The 13,962-nt window shown below is 44.0% G+C and overlaps 1 protein-coding gene across 4 annotated transcripts in view; it reads right to left on the bottom strand.

The window, feature by feature from the left end:
• Positions 1-13,962, bottom strand: part of LOC140727101 (nuclear mitotic apparatus protein 1-like) — a 158,202-nt gene that overhangs the window by 84,626 nt on the left and 59,614 nt on the right. For 3 of the 4 annotated variants that reach the window (XM_073044367.1, XM_073044366.1, XM_073044365.1), the window contains 3 exons: positions 7,982-8,008; positions 1,386-1,474; positions 124-204 (listed from right to left, as the gene is read on the bottom strand). In XM_073044367.1, the coding sequence (XP_072900468.1) occupies positions 124-204; positions 1,386-1,474; positions 7,982-8,008 (197 nt within the window). The remainder of the gene's footprint in view (positions 1-123; positions 205-1,385; positions 1,475-7,981; positions 8,009-13,962) is intronic. The other variant, XM_073044368.1, reaches the window with a different exon arrangement.

Genomic DNA, 13,962 nt, shown 5'->3' with positions numbered 1-13,962 from the left:
TATCTGTATCTGCAGTTCTTCCACTGTATCAAGTACACGTGACAAAGATAAGCCAATACCAATCCCAAAGACAGCCTTGAATGTGTTACCCTCATTCTGTGACACAGCAGGTACTTTGCTTACCTGGGTTTCTGTATCAAGATCATCAAACTCACGTGGGTTATGTCTGGTCATGGTATGAAGGTGGAGGAGAAGCACAGCCATCTTTAAAGAAAGGAAAGAGATGATGATTAAAAGGTACAAGGAGCTGCACAAGTGGGTAACTGACACAGACATTTGTAAATTGAACACCAATCTAGCCAATGACATCAAAGCCTACCAACAGAATACCGTAAGGAATTCACGCAGAAGCAGAACTGTATGAACAACACATACACAATGCTGGAGAAACTCAGCAGGTCAGACATCATCTATGGAGAGGATAAAATAGTTCCTTCTCCTCTTCTATTCCACATTCTGGCTTCTTACCTCTTCTCACCTGCTTATCACCTCCCCCAGTGCCCTTCCTCCCTCCCTTTCTCCCATGGTCCACTCTCATCTCCTATCTGATTCCTTCTGCTCCAGCCCTTTACCTTTCCAAACTACCTGGCTTTACCTAACATGTTCTAGCTAATATCCTTTCCCTCACCCCACCTTTTTATTCTGGCATCTTCCCCCTTCCTTTTTAGTTCTGATGATGGGTCTCAGCCTGAATCATCAACTGTTTATTATTCATTTCCACAGATGCTGCCTAAGATGTATAGATGAACTCCCCCAGCAGCTTGTGTGTGTTGCTTTGGATGGCCAGGATCTGCAGACTTTATCATGTTTAGGAATACACAACTGACATTCTGGGCTGAGACTCTTCATCAGGACCGGAAAGGGATGAAGCAGAAGCCAGAAAAGGAAGGTTGGGATTGGTGAGACCAGGTGAAGGAAAAGGTGGATGGGTGGGGGAGGGGGAGATAGGTGGAAGAGGCAAAGGGCTGCAGAAGGAATCTAACAGGAGAGGAGACTGGGCTATGAAAGAATGGGAAAGAGAAGGGACACCAGAGGGAGGTGATGGGCAGTTAAGAAGAGAAAGGGTAAGATGGGTATCAAAATAGGGAATGAAAAGGGAGGAGATGGGGTGGGAGAACTCTTCCACCTTCCCTCTCCTTATTCTGGCTTCTCCCCCTTTCCCTCTCAGACTTGACGAATGGCCTCAGTGTGAAACGTCGATTCTATGTTCCTCTCCATACTGACTGACCTGCTGAGTTCCTCCAGCATTTTATGTGTGTTACTTGAGAGTCCCAGTATCTGCAGAATCTCTTGTGCTTCATGAAGAGGCACATTAAATACCTCTCTCCCTCAAAACACTCTGCAGCAGCTTTGAGCACTGCATCGGGTTCAGGCCACAAACTCACCTTTGCCATCTCAAGTTCAACTTCCTCACCGCGCAAGATCTTCTGCAGGGAGACCAGGTTTCCGGCAACAGGACTGTACCTGCACCGATCTGTAAACATCGATGACAGAAGAGTCAGGCTGATATTGCTCAAGGGATTCACTTGGAATATTCAAGTGCTGCCGCCCTCACTTTTCATCAGACCTAATATCGTTAAGTTGCAATCAAACGGTTGATTGGCCTACGTCAAATTCAGATTGACTTAATTATCACATGTACATTGAGACCAACACATACAGCGACAGGTGTCATTTGTGTTAACAACCAACATAACCTCAGATGCAAAGATGGGATAAGGATGCTCTATATCGACTGCAGCTCAGCATTCAAAACCATCAATCCCTGAAAGCTTAGCAAATAAGCTTCAAGGCCTTGGCCTTAAAACCTCCTTAGCAATTGGTCCTTGATTGAGCATATCTACATGAAATGCTGTTACAGGAAAGCAGCATCCATTATCAGGGACCTCCACCACCCAAGTCATGCTCTCTTCTCACTGCTGCCATTAGGAAGAAGGTACAGAGGCCTCAGGATCAACACAACCAAATTCAGGAAATTATTACCCCTCAACCATCAGGCTCTTGAACCAAAGGGGTTAACTTCTCTTACCTCATCACTGAAATGTTCCCACAAGCAATGGACTTACTTTCAAGGACTCTTCATCTCATGTTCTCAATATACATTGCTTATTTATTTAGAATCAGAATCAGAATCAGGTTTATTATCACTGGCATGTGACGTGAAATTTAACTTAGCAGCAGCAGCAGTTCAATGCAATACATAATATATAAGAGGATAAAAATAATAAGTAAATCAATTACACTATACATATAATGAACAGTTTTTTTTAATGCAAAAAACAGAAATACTATATATTTTTAAAAAAGTGAGCTAGTGTCCAAGGGTTCAATATCCATTTAGGAATCGATGGCAGAGGGGAAGAAGCTGTGCCTGAGTCGCTGAGTGGTGCCTTCAAGCTTCTGTACCTCCTACCTGATGGTACAGTGAGAAAAGGGCATGATGTCCTGGGTACTTTGTAGGCTAGTACCTAGGATGGAGCTGACTAGATTTACAACCTTGAGCAGCTTCTTTCGGTCCTGTACAGTAGCACCCTCCTTCCCCAAACCAGACAGTGATGCAGCCTGTCAGAATGCTCTCCACAGTACATCTATAGAAGTTTTTGAGTGTATTTGTTGACATTCCAAATCTCTTCAAACTCCTACTTAAGTATAGCCACTGTCTTGCCTTCTTTAAAGCTGCATTGATATGTTGGGACCAAGTCAGATCCTCAGAGATCTTGACATCCAGGAACTTGAAATTGCTCACTCTCTCCTCTTCCGATCCCTCCTGAAGATTGGTATGTGTTCCTTCATCTTACCCTTCCTGAAGTTCAGAATCAACTCTTTCGTCTTAGTGATGTTAAGTACCAGGTTGCTGCTGCGGCACCATTCCACTAGTTGGCATATCTCACTTCTGTACGCCCTCTCATCACCAACTGAAATTTTTTCCAATAATGGTTGTATCATCAGCAAATTTATAGATGGTATTTGAGCTATGCCTAGCCACATATGGGTATATAGAGAGTAGAGCAGTGAGCTAAGCACACACCCCTGAGGTGCACCAGAGTTGATCGTCAACGAGGAGGATATGTTATCACCAATCCACAGAGATTGTGGTCTTCTGGTTAAGAAGTCCAGGATCCAATTGCAGAGGGAAGTACAGAGGCCCAGGCTCTGTAACTTCTGAATCAGGATTAAATGCTGAGCTATATTCAATGAACAGCATCCTGACATAGGTGTTTGTGTTGTTCAGGTGGTCTAAAGCCGTGTGAAGAGCCATTGAGATTGCATTTGCCGTTGACCTCTTGTGGCGATAGGCAAATTGCAATGGGTCCAGGTCCTTGCTGAGGCAGGAGTTCAGTCTAGTCATGACCAACCACTCAAAGCATTTCATCACTGTAGAAATGAGTGCTACCGGGCGATAGTCATTAATGCAGCCCACATTATTTTTCTTAGGCATTGGTATAATTGTTGCCTTTTTGACCGTGGGAACTTCCAGCCGTAACAATGAGAGGTTGAAAATGTCCTTGAATGCTCCCATCAGCTGGTTAGAACAGGTTTTCAGAGCTTTACCAAGTACTCCATTGGGACCTTCCACCTCGTGTGGGTTCACTTTCTTTAAAGACAGCCTAACATCAACCTCTGAGATGGAGATCATGGTCATTAGGTGCAGCAGGGATCTTCACAGCTGTAGTTTTATTCTCCCTTTCAAACTGGGCATAGATGGCATTGCCATTCATGCTATTGGGTTTCGCTTTGTAGCAAATAACATCTTGCAAACCCTGCCAGAGTTGTCGTACATCCAATATCGCCTAAAACCTCATTCAAAATTGTCGCTTCACCATTGAAATAGCCCTCCGTAAATCTTACAAATTATCCACATCCCCATAATCTCCCTCCACAAAGTTTGTCACTCCAATTCAAGTCTCTCGCTCACCCAAGTACTGCATGGTCCCTAGTACTAATAGATAGACTTAGAATCTCAGAATCTATCTCACATTAGGTCCACTGAAGGCTGAAGAAGACAGCCTGACCTGGGGTTAGAGGACTGTGCATGTGTGTGGATGGTTGTGTAGGTAGAAGGCAAGAACAGGGCTTGTCTTGCTGTTATCGCTTGTTATGTTCTATTTTGTCGTGTCAAGCACTGTGGGCATGCTACATCAGCGCTGGAGTCTAAGCACGATGGTGCTGGCGAGACACAGTGATGTTTTGTAGGCAGCTAAAAAAACTACAGACTATTCTACTAAATATACTTTTTCTGGACTAGATCACTACAATCCACAGCCTGTAATTTCCCACTGCGCTTTTTAACTGTCTGAACAACCTGGCGTTTTTGTGATACCCTAAAGGATTCGGCGAACTGAATTCTCAAGAATGCAGCTACAGCGTGGCAACCATTGCTGGAGTGAACTTAGGCTCAGAATGAAGTGGCAGGGCCCGGGTGCAGGAGCAAAAAACAAACCAATATTTAGCCGATTTAAGTGCGAGCCAGATTAAACAGATTATGGCATCAAGGCCAGGGGTAAAGGGCAGACTGGCTGACTACTGAGCAAAGCTTTACTCACATCAGCACTGAACTGACTCTGCAGCAGTGGCCTGCAGCACAGAACTGGCTCCGTGGCTATAGACTCATCAGGGACTCTGTGGTTCATAATTGTGTAATTGTGGTTTACTTTTTTTAATTGTTTTAACAAATGGTTCTTGACAGCCATTGAGGTTTTTTGGTTTTTTGTAGATTCTACTGTGTTTCTTTGTTTTGTGGCCACCTGCAAGATGAATCTCAAGGTTGTACCAGATATGGTACACACAATTTGATAATAAATGTATTTTGAACTTGAACTTATAGGCCATCCCTAGCACATCCTTTGGTATGTTGGTTGTTAATGCAAACAATACATTTCAGTGTATGCTTCGATGTACGATGATGGATAGTCTCTGTCCAGGACCAGGAGGCTTTCTTTATTGCCAAAAGCTCAGCATTCTAAACACAGACACTTCTAGAGATCAAAGTGTTACACTTAAGTAAGTTACACTTCCAAGCAATATTCTTTGTTTAGCTTCTTATCATAAACAGGAGCCAGTGTTCAGTTAACCTACCTGGTACGTCTTTGGACTGAGAGAGGAAACTGGAGGACCTGGAGAAAACCCACATTCCACAAAGACTCCTTACAGAGGACACTGGGTTTGAACTCCGAACTCTGACACTCCAAGATGTAATAGCGTTGCACTAACCACTACGCTATTGTGACACCAAGCTTTAAAAATAAAACTTTACAAACAAGCACCCTCTGTACAGCACAGACTGCTGACCCATAGCACGAGGCTCAAGAGGTGCTGTGTAAGAAATGGGGTATGTTAATTGGCCTGCATCAAACTAGACAACACTGGTTAAGATATGTAGTTCAAGGAAGCTTGCAGACCAGATTGATACTATCACTTAGCACATCAGATAGCTGATCTAACAATAGCTGGAAGATTTATGTACTCAGAAAGTTAGTTTCGCAGCATTAATTGTGGGTGTTTGGGAATTCTGTTGCCAGAGGCGCTTAGACCAGCAGAGTGAAAAGAAGTCGGAAAAAGTATCACATGTGAAGTCACAAAGAAATGATATAAATGCAGAAAGCTGTCAGGTGAGGAGCATCAAGAAGAATGGCAGAAAGATGGGTTGAACAAGCCTTCAATTTCAGTGACAGACAGTTCACCTGCAACTCATGGGTGTGTCTTTTAGCTTATAGGATTTGTACCTGCATTTTGGAAATCCTTTTTGTTTTAGAAATGGTTTGTAATTTGGATTTTTTTTAATATATAAGATAGAAGTCCTCTTTTAGTTTTAAATTTTAAGAATTTCGTTTAAAATTAAACATGTATTGCTGAAAATAAATGAATTGTGTTTAAACTACTTCATTAGCCAGGATTACGGCTGCACAGGTGGAAGGTCAACTGAGGAAGATCTGTACCAGCAAGGCGGCTGGACCGGATGGAGTTTCCCCACGATGACTGAGGGCCTGTGCGACTGAGCTGGGAGAACCACTACAGCGCATCTTCAACATGAGCCTGGAGCAGAGAAGAGTACCCAGACAGTGGAAAACATCCTGTATTGTCCCGGTACTGAAGAAACCACAACCAAAGGAGTTGAAATACTTCAGACCTGTTGCCTTGACGTCGCACGTTATGAAGACCATGGAGCGGCTGATAATACAGAATCTGAGGCCACAAACCAGGCACGCCCAGGATCCTCTTCAGTTTGCGTATAAGGAGAAGGTGGGAGTGGAGGATGCTATCACGTATTTGCTGCACAAATCACTCTCTCACCTAGAGAGGGTCAGTTGTGCTGTGAGGATTACATTCCTTGACTTCTCTAGTGCCTTTAACACCATCCAGCCCAAGATCTTAAGGCACAAACTAACGGAGATGGGAGTAGACTCTCACATGGTGGATTGGATAGTGGAATACTTGACAGATAGACCTCAGTATGTGCGGTTGGGAGACTGTAGGTCTGACACGGTGGTCAGCAGCACAGGGGCGCTGCAGGGAACCGTACTCTCTCCGGTCCTGTTCACCCTGTACACATCAGACTTCCAATATAACTCAGAGTCCTGCCATGTGCAGAAGTTCGCTGATGACACGGCCATAGTGGGGTGTGTCAGGAATGGACAGGAGGAGGAGTATAGGAAACTGATACAGGACTTTGTGATATGGTGCAACTCAAACTACCTGCGTCTCAATATCACCAAGACCAAGGAGATGGTGGTGGACTTTAGGAGATCTAGGCCTCATATGGAGCCAGTGATCATTAATGGAGAATGTGTGGAGCAGGTTAAGACCTACAAGTATCTGGGAGTACAGTTAGACAAGAAGCTAGACTGGACTGCCAACACAGATGCCTTGTGCAGGAAGGCACAGAGGCGACTGTACTTCCTAAGAAGGTTGGCGTCATTCAATGTCTGTAGTGAGATGCTGAAGATGTTCTATAGGTCAGTTGCGGAGAGCGCCCTCTTCTTTGCGGTGGCGTGTTGGGGAGGAAGCATTAAGAAGAGGGACGCCTCACGTCTTAATAAGCTGGTAAGGAAGGCGGGCTCTGTCGTGGGCAAAGTACTGGAGAGTTTAACATCGCTAGCTGAGCGAAGGGCGCTGAGTAGGCTACGGTCAATTATGGATAACTCTGAACATCCTCTACATAGCACCATCCAGAGACAGAGAAGCAGTTTCAGCGACAGGTTACTATCGATGCAATGCTCCTCAGACAGGATGAAGAGGTCAATACTCCCCAATGCCATTAGGCTTTACAATTCTACCGCCAGGACTTAAGAACTTTTTAAAAGCTATTATTAATGCTTTTTGAGATAGTGATTTAGATGCATATCATATTTTTTTTTACTGAGTTAAGTATTGTATGTAAGTAGTTTTGCTAAAACAAGTGTATGGGACATTGGAAAAAAAGTTGAATTTCCCCATGGGGATGAATAAAGTATCTATCTATCTATCATCTATCTATTTATTAGCTGGAAGTATCTCCTCCTTCGTAGGAAGGGGGGACCACTGCTTGAAAACTTCTTAATCTTTAATCACATACACACACACACACACGCAGAGTTCAGTACTATGTGAAAGCTGTACCCAATTATTTCAACACTAGCAAAGGAGTTCCTGAAACCAATGAGCCTCAAAGACATTAAGATATTTCCACTTGAGCAGCAAACAATCTGCTGAAGAAATTCAATGGGTCAAGCAACATCTGTGGGAATAAGGAAATTGATGTTTCAGGTCAAAGCCCCGCTCAAAACCCTGCATCAGGATATTTAGGCCTGGAATATCAGTAACCCAGCTCAAAACCCTGCATCAGGATACTTAGGCCTGGAAAATCAGTAACTCCTTTCCTCCCACTGATATTGCTCAACTCATTGATTTTCCCCAGCAGATTGCAACCCCAGGTTCCAGCATCTACAGTCTCATATCCACACCTACATTTTCACTCCAAACATCTTGGCAGAAAGACTCTTACCTGGCTGATTCTCTTGAGCCTCTGCACCTACAAACATTGAACAGGAATGTTAGTCATTCAAACCACGCAGTATGCAAAACAAAGACAATGTTTAGATAAAATAGTTTCAAGCTGCCTTGCTGCTAAATGACATAATACACACTGTCAGTCAGAAAACACAAAGCAGCCATGATCAGATTGCCTCTGGCTATGGCTTCCAGAGTTCAACGGACTCCCACGCCTCTCTCAACCACACTTCCCAGACGGTGTTGGTCATTAACACAAGCAACGTAATTCACTGCCTGCTTCAGTGTTTTGACATATATCTGAGAAATAAAAGCAAATGTTTCTTTTAATTTTTGAAGAGCTAGTGTTCAGGCTTACAGAACCAGTGCTGTAAGGTTGTATGGCCCTTTTGGCACTAGACAGATACAATGTTCCCTCTGAATCAGAATCATATCACTGGCATACGCTGTCATACTAGTTGTTTTGTGGCAGCAATACATTGTAATACATAATTAAAACACCATACATTGCAAATACAATATTTCTAAAAAAATCAAGCAGTGCAAAAAGATCCAAAAATATTTTTTTAAATGCTGTACAGGGGTTCATTGTCCATTCAGAGATCTGTCGGCAGAGGGGAAGAAGCTGTTCCTAAAACATTGTGTGTCTTCAGGCTCCTGTACCTTCATCCCGATAGTAGCAATGAGAATATTAAATTTAATTTTACATATACTGTATATTTCTTAATGTAATTTATAGTTTATCATTATTTATTGCAATGTACATACAGCTGCCACAAAACAACGTATTTCATGGCGTACACTAGGATATTAAATCTGATTCTGATTCAGAGGGGACTATTAGTCTTGGTGATGACAGTGCCTAATCATGGATGCCTATTTTAAGGCATCATCTTTTGAAGGTGCCCTTGATGGTGGGTAGGCTAGTGACCATGATGAAGCTACTGAGCTGGAACCCCCTGCAGCATTTTCTGATCCTGTGCAGTGGTCCCTCCATACCAAACAGTGATGCAACCAGTTAGAATGTTCTCCACCATAAATCTGTAGAAATTTGTGAGTCTTTGTTGACATAACAAATCCCTCAAACTCCTGGTGAAATATTGCTGCTGCCATGTCTTCAATATGCTGGGCCTAGGATAGATCTGCAGAAATGTTGGCACCTAGGAACTTGAAACGGCTCACCTTTTCCACTGCTGGCACTTTGATGAGGACAGGCATGCAGGAGAGATTTACCAGGATGCTGCCTGATTTAGGAATATGCCTTCAAGCTAGGCCGTCCAGCAGCCCTCGAAAACTCTGATTTAACCCCACCAAGGCCATGCTCCCTTCTCACTGCAACCTCAGGACACTCCTCCCAGCTTCAGGAACAGTTAATGGACTTCAACAGAGGGGCTACCTTGCATTTAACTCTATTTATATAAACTTTGAACTACTACACTTTTTTTGGTGAGTGTCTGGAATGCACTGCCAGGGTTGGTGCTGGAGTTAGATACAATAGAGGCAACTTGGAAAGCCAAACGAGTATAAAGTTGAAAGTTTGAAGTAAACTGATCGAAGTTCATGTTTATCACCAAACAGAACATGGAGATGGATTTTCCTGCAGGTATTCACAGTAAATACAAGTATCAGTGAAAGACCTCACACAATGGGACAAACAACTTGGTGTTCAAAAGGCAACAAACTGTGCAAATACAACATTAAAAATAACTAATAATAATTTAAAAAGCAATAAATATCAAGAACATGAGATGAAAAGTCCTTGAAAGTGAGTCTACAGGTTGTGGGAAAAGCTCACGGTTGGGATGAGTGAAGTTATCCCCTCTGGTTCAAGAGCCTGTTGGTTGAGAGCTATGCACAGAATGGATGTGAAGACATACGGGACTAGATTAGTTAGATGTTTAATCAATAGCTTAATTAGTTCAGCACCACATGAAGGGCCTGTTCTTGTGCTGTACTTCTAATGTTCTTACTTTTCTTTGTCCTCTCTCCCATTTCCCTCACCACATTCAGTGCACTTTTGAGCAGAAAAGGCTCCTAATGACCATATTCAATACACCACAGCTCCTTTACATACAGCAGTATGGCTTAGTCCAGGCCCTTCGCTCCACAACGTTATGCTGACCATTTAACCGACTTCAAGATCAATCTAACCCTTCCTTCCCACATAGCTTCTATTTTTCTATGTGCTTATCTAAGACTCTCATAAGCGTCCGTATCACCACCCCGGCACAAACCACTCTATAAAAACACTATCTCTTGACATCCCCCCCCCCCCCTTACACTTTCCTCCACCTGAAAACTACGCCCCTTATATTAGTCATTTCTGCCCTGGGGGAAAAGTCTCTGGCTGTCCACTAGATCTATTCTTATCACATCAATTCAGCTCTCATCCTGCTCTTCAAAGAGAAGAGCCTTAGCTTACTCAACCACTCATAGTCATAGAAAAGTACAACACGGAACTAGGCCTTTCTGCCCATCTAGTCCACGCCAAACCATTAAAAGTGCCTACTCCCAATGACTGGCATTGGGACTATAGCCCTACCATCCACAAACCTATCTGAACTTCCCTTGAACGTTGAAATCGAACACCACCTGAACTGGCAGTTCATTCCACACTCCCATGACCCTCTGAGTGAAGTTTCCCCACATGTTCCCCTAAACCTTTCAACTTTCACCCTTAACCCATGACCTCTGGTTGCAGTTCCACCCAACCTCAACAGAAAAAGCCTGCTTGTATTTACCCTATATATACCCCTTATAATTTTGTATACCTTTATCAAATCTCCCCTCAAATTTCTATGTTATAAGGAACAAGGTCCTACCCTATTCAATCTTCCCCTATAACTCAGGTCCTCCAGACCTGACAACATTTTCTCTGTACTATTTCAACCTTACTGACATACCTCCTGTAGGTAGGTGACCAAAACGGCACATATACTCCAAATTAGGCCTCACCAACGTCCTGATCTACTTGTGACACTACTTGCAATGAATTATGGACCCGTATTCCCAGACCTCTTTGTTCTCCAGCACTCCTCGGTGTCCTACCCTTCACTGTGTAAGGCCTACCCCAGTTGGTCCTACTGAACTGTAACACCTCACACCTGTCTACATTAAATTCCATCTGACATTTTTCCAGCTGGTCCAGATTCCACGGCAAGCTCTGATAGTCTTCCTCGTAGTCCATAACAACCCCAATCTTGGTGTCATCTGAAAATGTAACCACATTATCATCCAGATTGTTGATATAGATGACAAACAACCAAGGACCCAGCACCGATCCTCGTGGCACATTAGTCACAGGCCTCCAGTCAGAGAAGCAACCATCTACTTCCACAGGGTAACGTAACTGGTGGAAATGCACAACCATCGACAATGAGTTGGGGTTTCACTTTAAGAAACTGCTCTGACATGATGACTTAATTACATGAAGTACCCTTACCGCAGTTTGTATTAAGGTTTTGGAGTACAATGAAAGGGTAGTTACAGTATTTCTTAAACCTAAAATACCTCTCTTCATTTTATTGACGAAAACCTACATTGGTGACCCCAATGCTCTAGGACAATTCAAGATTTATTACTAAACATGAAGACCAACACAATTGCTTTCAAACTGCTGGAATTTTGGGAGCAAAATGCCATTGCATGATTTGTACAAGCGAGGCCCAATTTGTGCTGTGAGAAATCTCCACCAACACTACCATGTATTTCTACGTGATAGCGTTGTTCAGCAACTCCACGGCTGCGAAAGTAGTGAATCTACCAGAACACCCACCTGAACACGATAAATACTGATCGCTGAAAACTCACCTTTTGCTGGACACAACAGGTTGCACTCTGCTTTAGTGGGCGGTATTATACATCGGACTTTGTCCTGACTAAAGTGGCTAGAACTCTGCTTGGTGCAGATTTCCTGTGTGCCCAAGGACTGTTAGTCAATCTTAAGAACTGCCGGCTTGTGGATATCAATGGTTTGGATCCTTACCCTGCTCCCCCGCTAAACTTCCCCACAACAAGTTGTTGCATGCACCACCATATGTGAGTTGACTCCACTGCTGGGGATTCCCCAAAGCTGGACCAAGCACACATCGTCCACTAGTCACAAAACATGGGGTCGAGCACGACATCACCACAACTGGCCCACCAGTCCATGCATGTAGATGAGCCCAGAGAAGCTGGCAACTGTGAAGACTGAGTTTACCACCACGGAAAGACTTTGCATTTTACGCTGGGCAAATGGCCCCTGGGCTTCACCCTCCATATGGTCCCCTAACTCAGATGGTGGTTGCCACCCATGTGGCAATTACCAATGCATTAACGAGGTCACCACCACCAACAACCCCCCCCCCCCCACCCCAGATTGCTAGCCAGTCTCACACACCCAAGAATTTTCAGCACGTTTAGCCAGAAAGTTAATTTTTTCCTAAATCAACTTCAGTTCCTGTGTGCTCAGAGGACATTCTCAAAAAAAGCTGTGATAACCCTGTTTGGTCTGAGTTTCTGCATGTGCCGTTTGGACTGTAAAACACAGCACAGACTTTCCGACAGCTGATGGACTCTGTATTAAAAGACTTAGATTTCCTTTGTTTACCTGGATGACATAGCTGTCACCAGTGCATCCAAATCCAAACACATATCTCATCTCTACACACACTGCGTTCTTAAGCCACCACAGGTTGATTATTAACTTTGCTAAATGCCAGTCTGGATTGTCAACCATTGACTTTCTCAGCCATTGCATCTATGCAGAAGGTGCAAAACCCCTCCCATCAAAAGTAGCATTTATTATTGATTTCTCACTGCTCCGCACTACTAAAAAATTACAGGAGATTTTAGATATGGTGAATTCCATGAGCTGCTAAATTTATGCTCCCTCTGTATAGTGCACTTAAAGGCAATACCCCTAATCACATGCTTGATTGGTCTGCAGACATGACCGGTGCATTTGATGACAACAAGCAAGCTCTTTTTAACGTGACCCTACTAGCACACCCACTCCCCAAAGCACCCACAGCCATTGCTACTGACACTTCAGACCATGCTGTAGGTGCTGTGTACAAACAATTGGCTGCAGGCATGTGGCAGCCGCTCCCATTCTTCAGCTGGCTGCTCCACCCCCCCCCCCCCCCCAAAAAAGGAAGTACAGCCTGCCTAACCATGAGCTTCTCGGTTTCTATCTGGCTGTCCGCCATTTTCATTTCCTTCTCAGCATTTGTTGACCACAAACCCCTCGTGCATATGATGGACAAAGTATAAGACCCTTGGTCTGCACGGCAGCAACACCACCTGTTCTACATATCTGAGTTCACAATGGATATACAACATATCAAGTGGAAAAATAATGCCGTGGTTAATTGCCTCTCATGGCCAGCCACTGAGGCCGTACACATTGGGGCTGATTTCGTCGGCATGGCAGCCGACCAAGCTACTGACCCAGAGCTCCAGGATTACCAAACAGTAGTTTCGCACCTGTGGTTGGCTGACAGTAAGTTCGGGAAAGCTGGGTTTCTCTCCTATATGAAGCCTCAACTGGTCGCCCTCGCGCCACACTGTCCGCAAACTGGAGACATACTGTTTTCAACTCCATACATAGCTTCTCGCATCCAGGCCGAAAAGCCTCACAGAAACTGGCTGCACTGAAGTTTGTGTGACACAGCCTTAGTATGGACGTGCATGATTGGACTGCAGCCTGTGTGGAGTGCCAGTGGGCAACAATTAGCCGTCATGTTCAGGCACCACTGGCACCTTCTGAGGTCCCTGCGCAACGGATTGACCATGTCAAAGTGGATCTTGTTGGTCCTCTACCCCCCTCCCCCTACAGATTGAGCTGCTTATATTTCAATGCAGTAAGTATTGTAGGAAAGACAGATGAGCTCAGGACATAGATCAACAACAGATATTATGATATTGTAACCATTAGTGAGATTTGGTTGCAGGGGGGACAAGACTGGCAGCTCAATATTCCATGATTCTGTT

This window comes from Hemitrygon akajei, chromosome 4 (genome assembly GCF_048418815.1).
Source record: "Hemitrygon akajei chromosome 4, sHemAka1.3, whole genome shotgun sequence".
Taxonomy (NCBI): domain Eukaryota; kingdom Metazoa; phylum Chordata; class Chondrichthyes; order Myliobatiformes; family Dasyatidae; genus Hemitrygon; species Hemitrygon akajei.
Note: the sequence above shows the minus strand (reverse complement) of the source record. Positions and strands in the feature narration are given on the sequence as shown.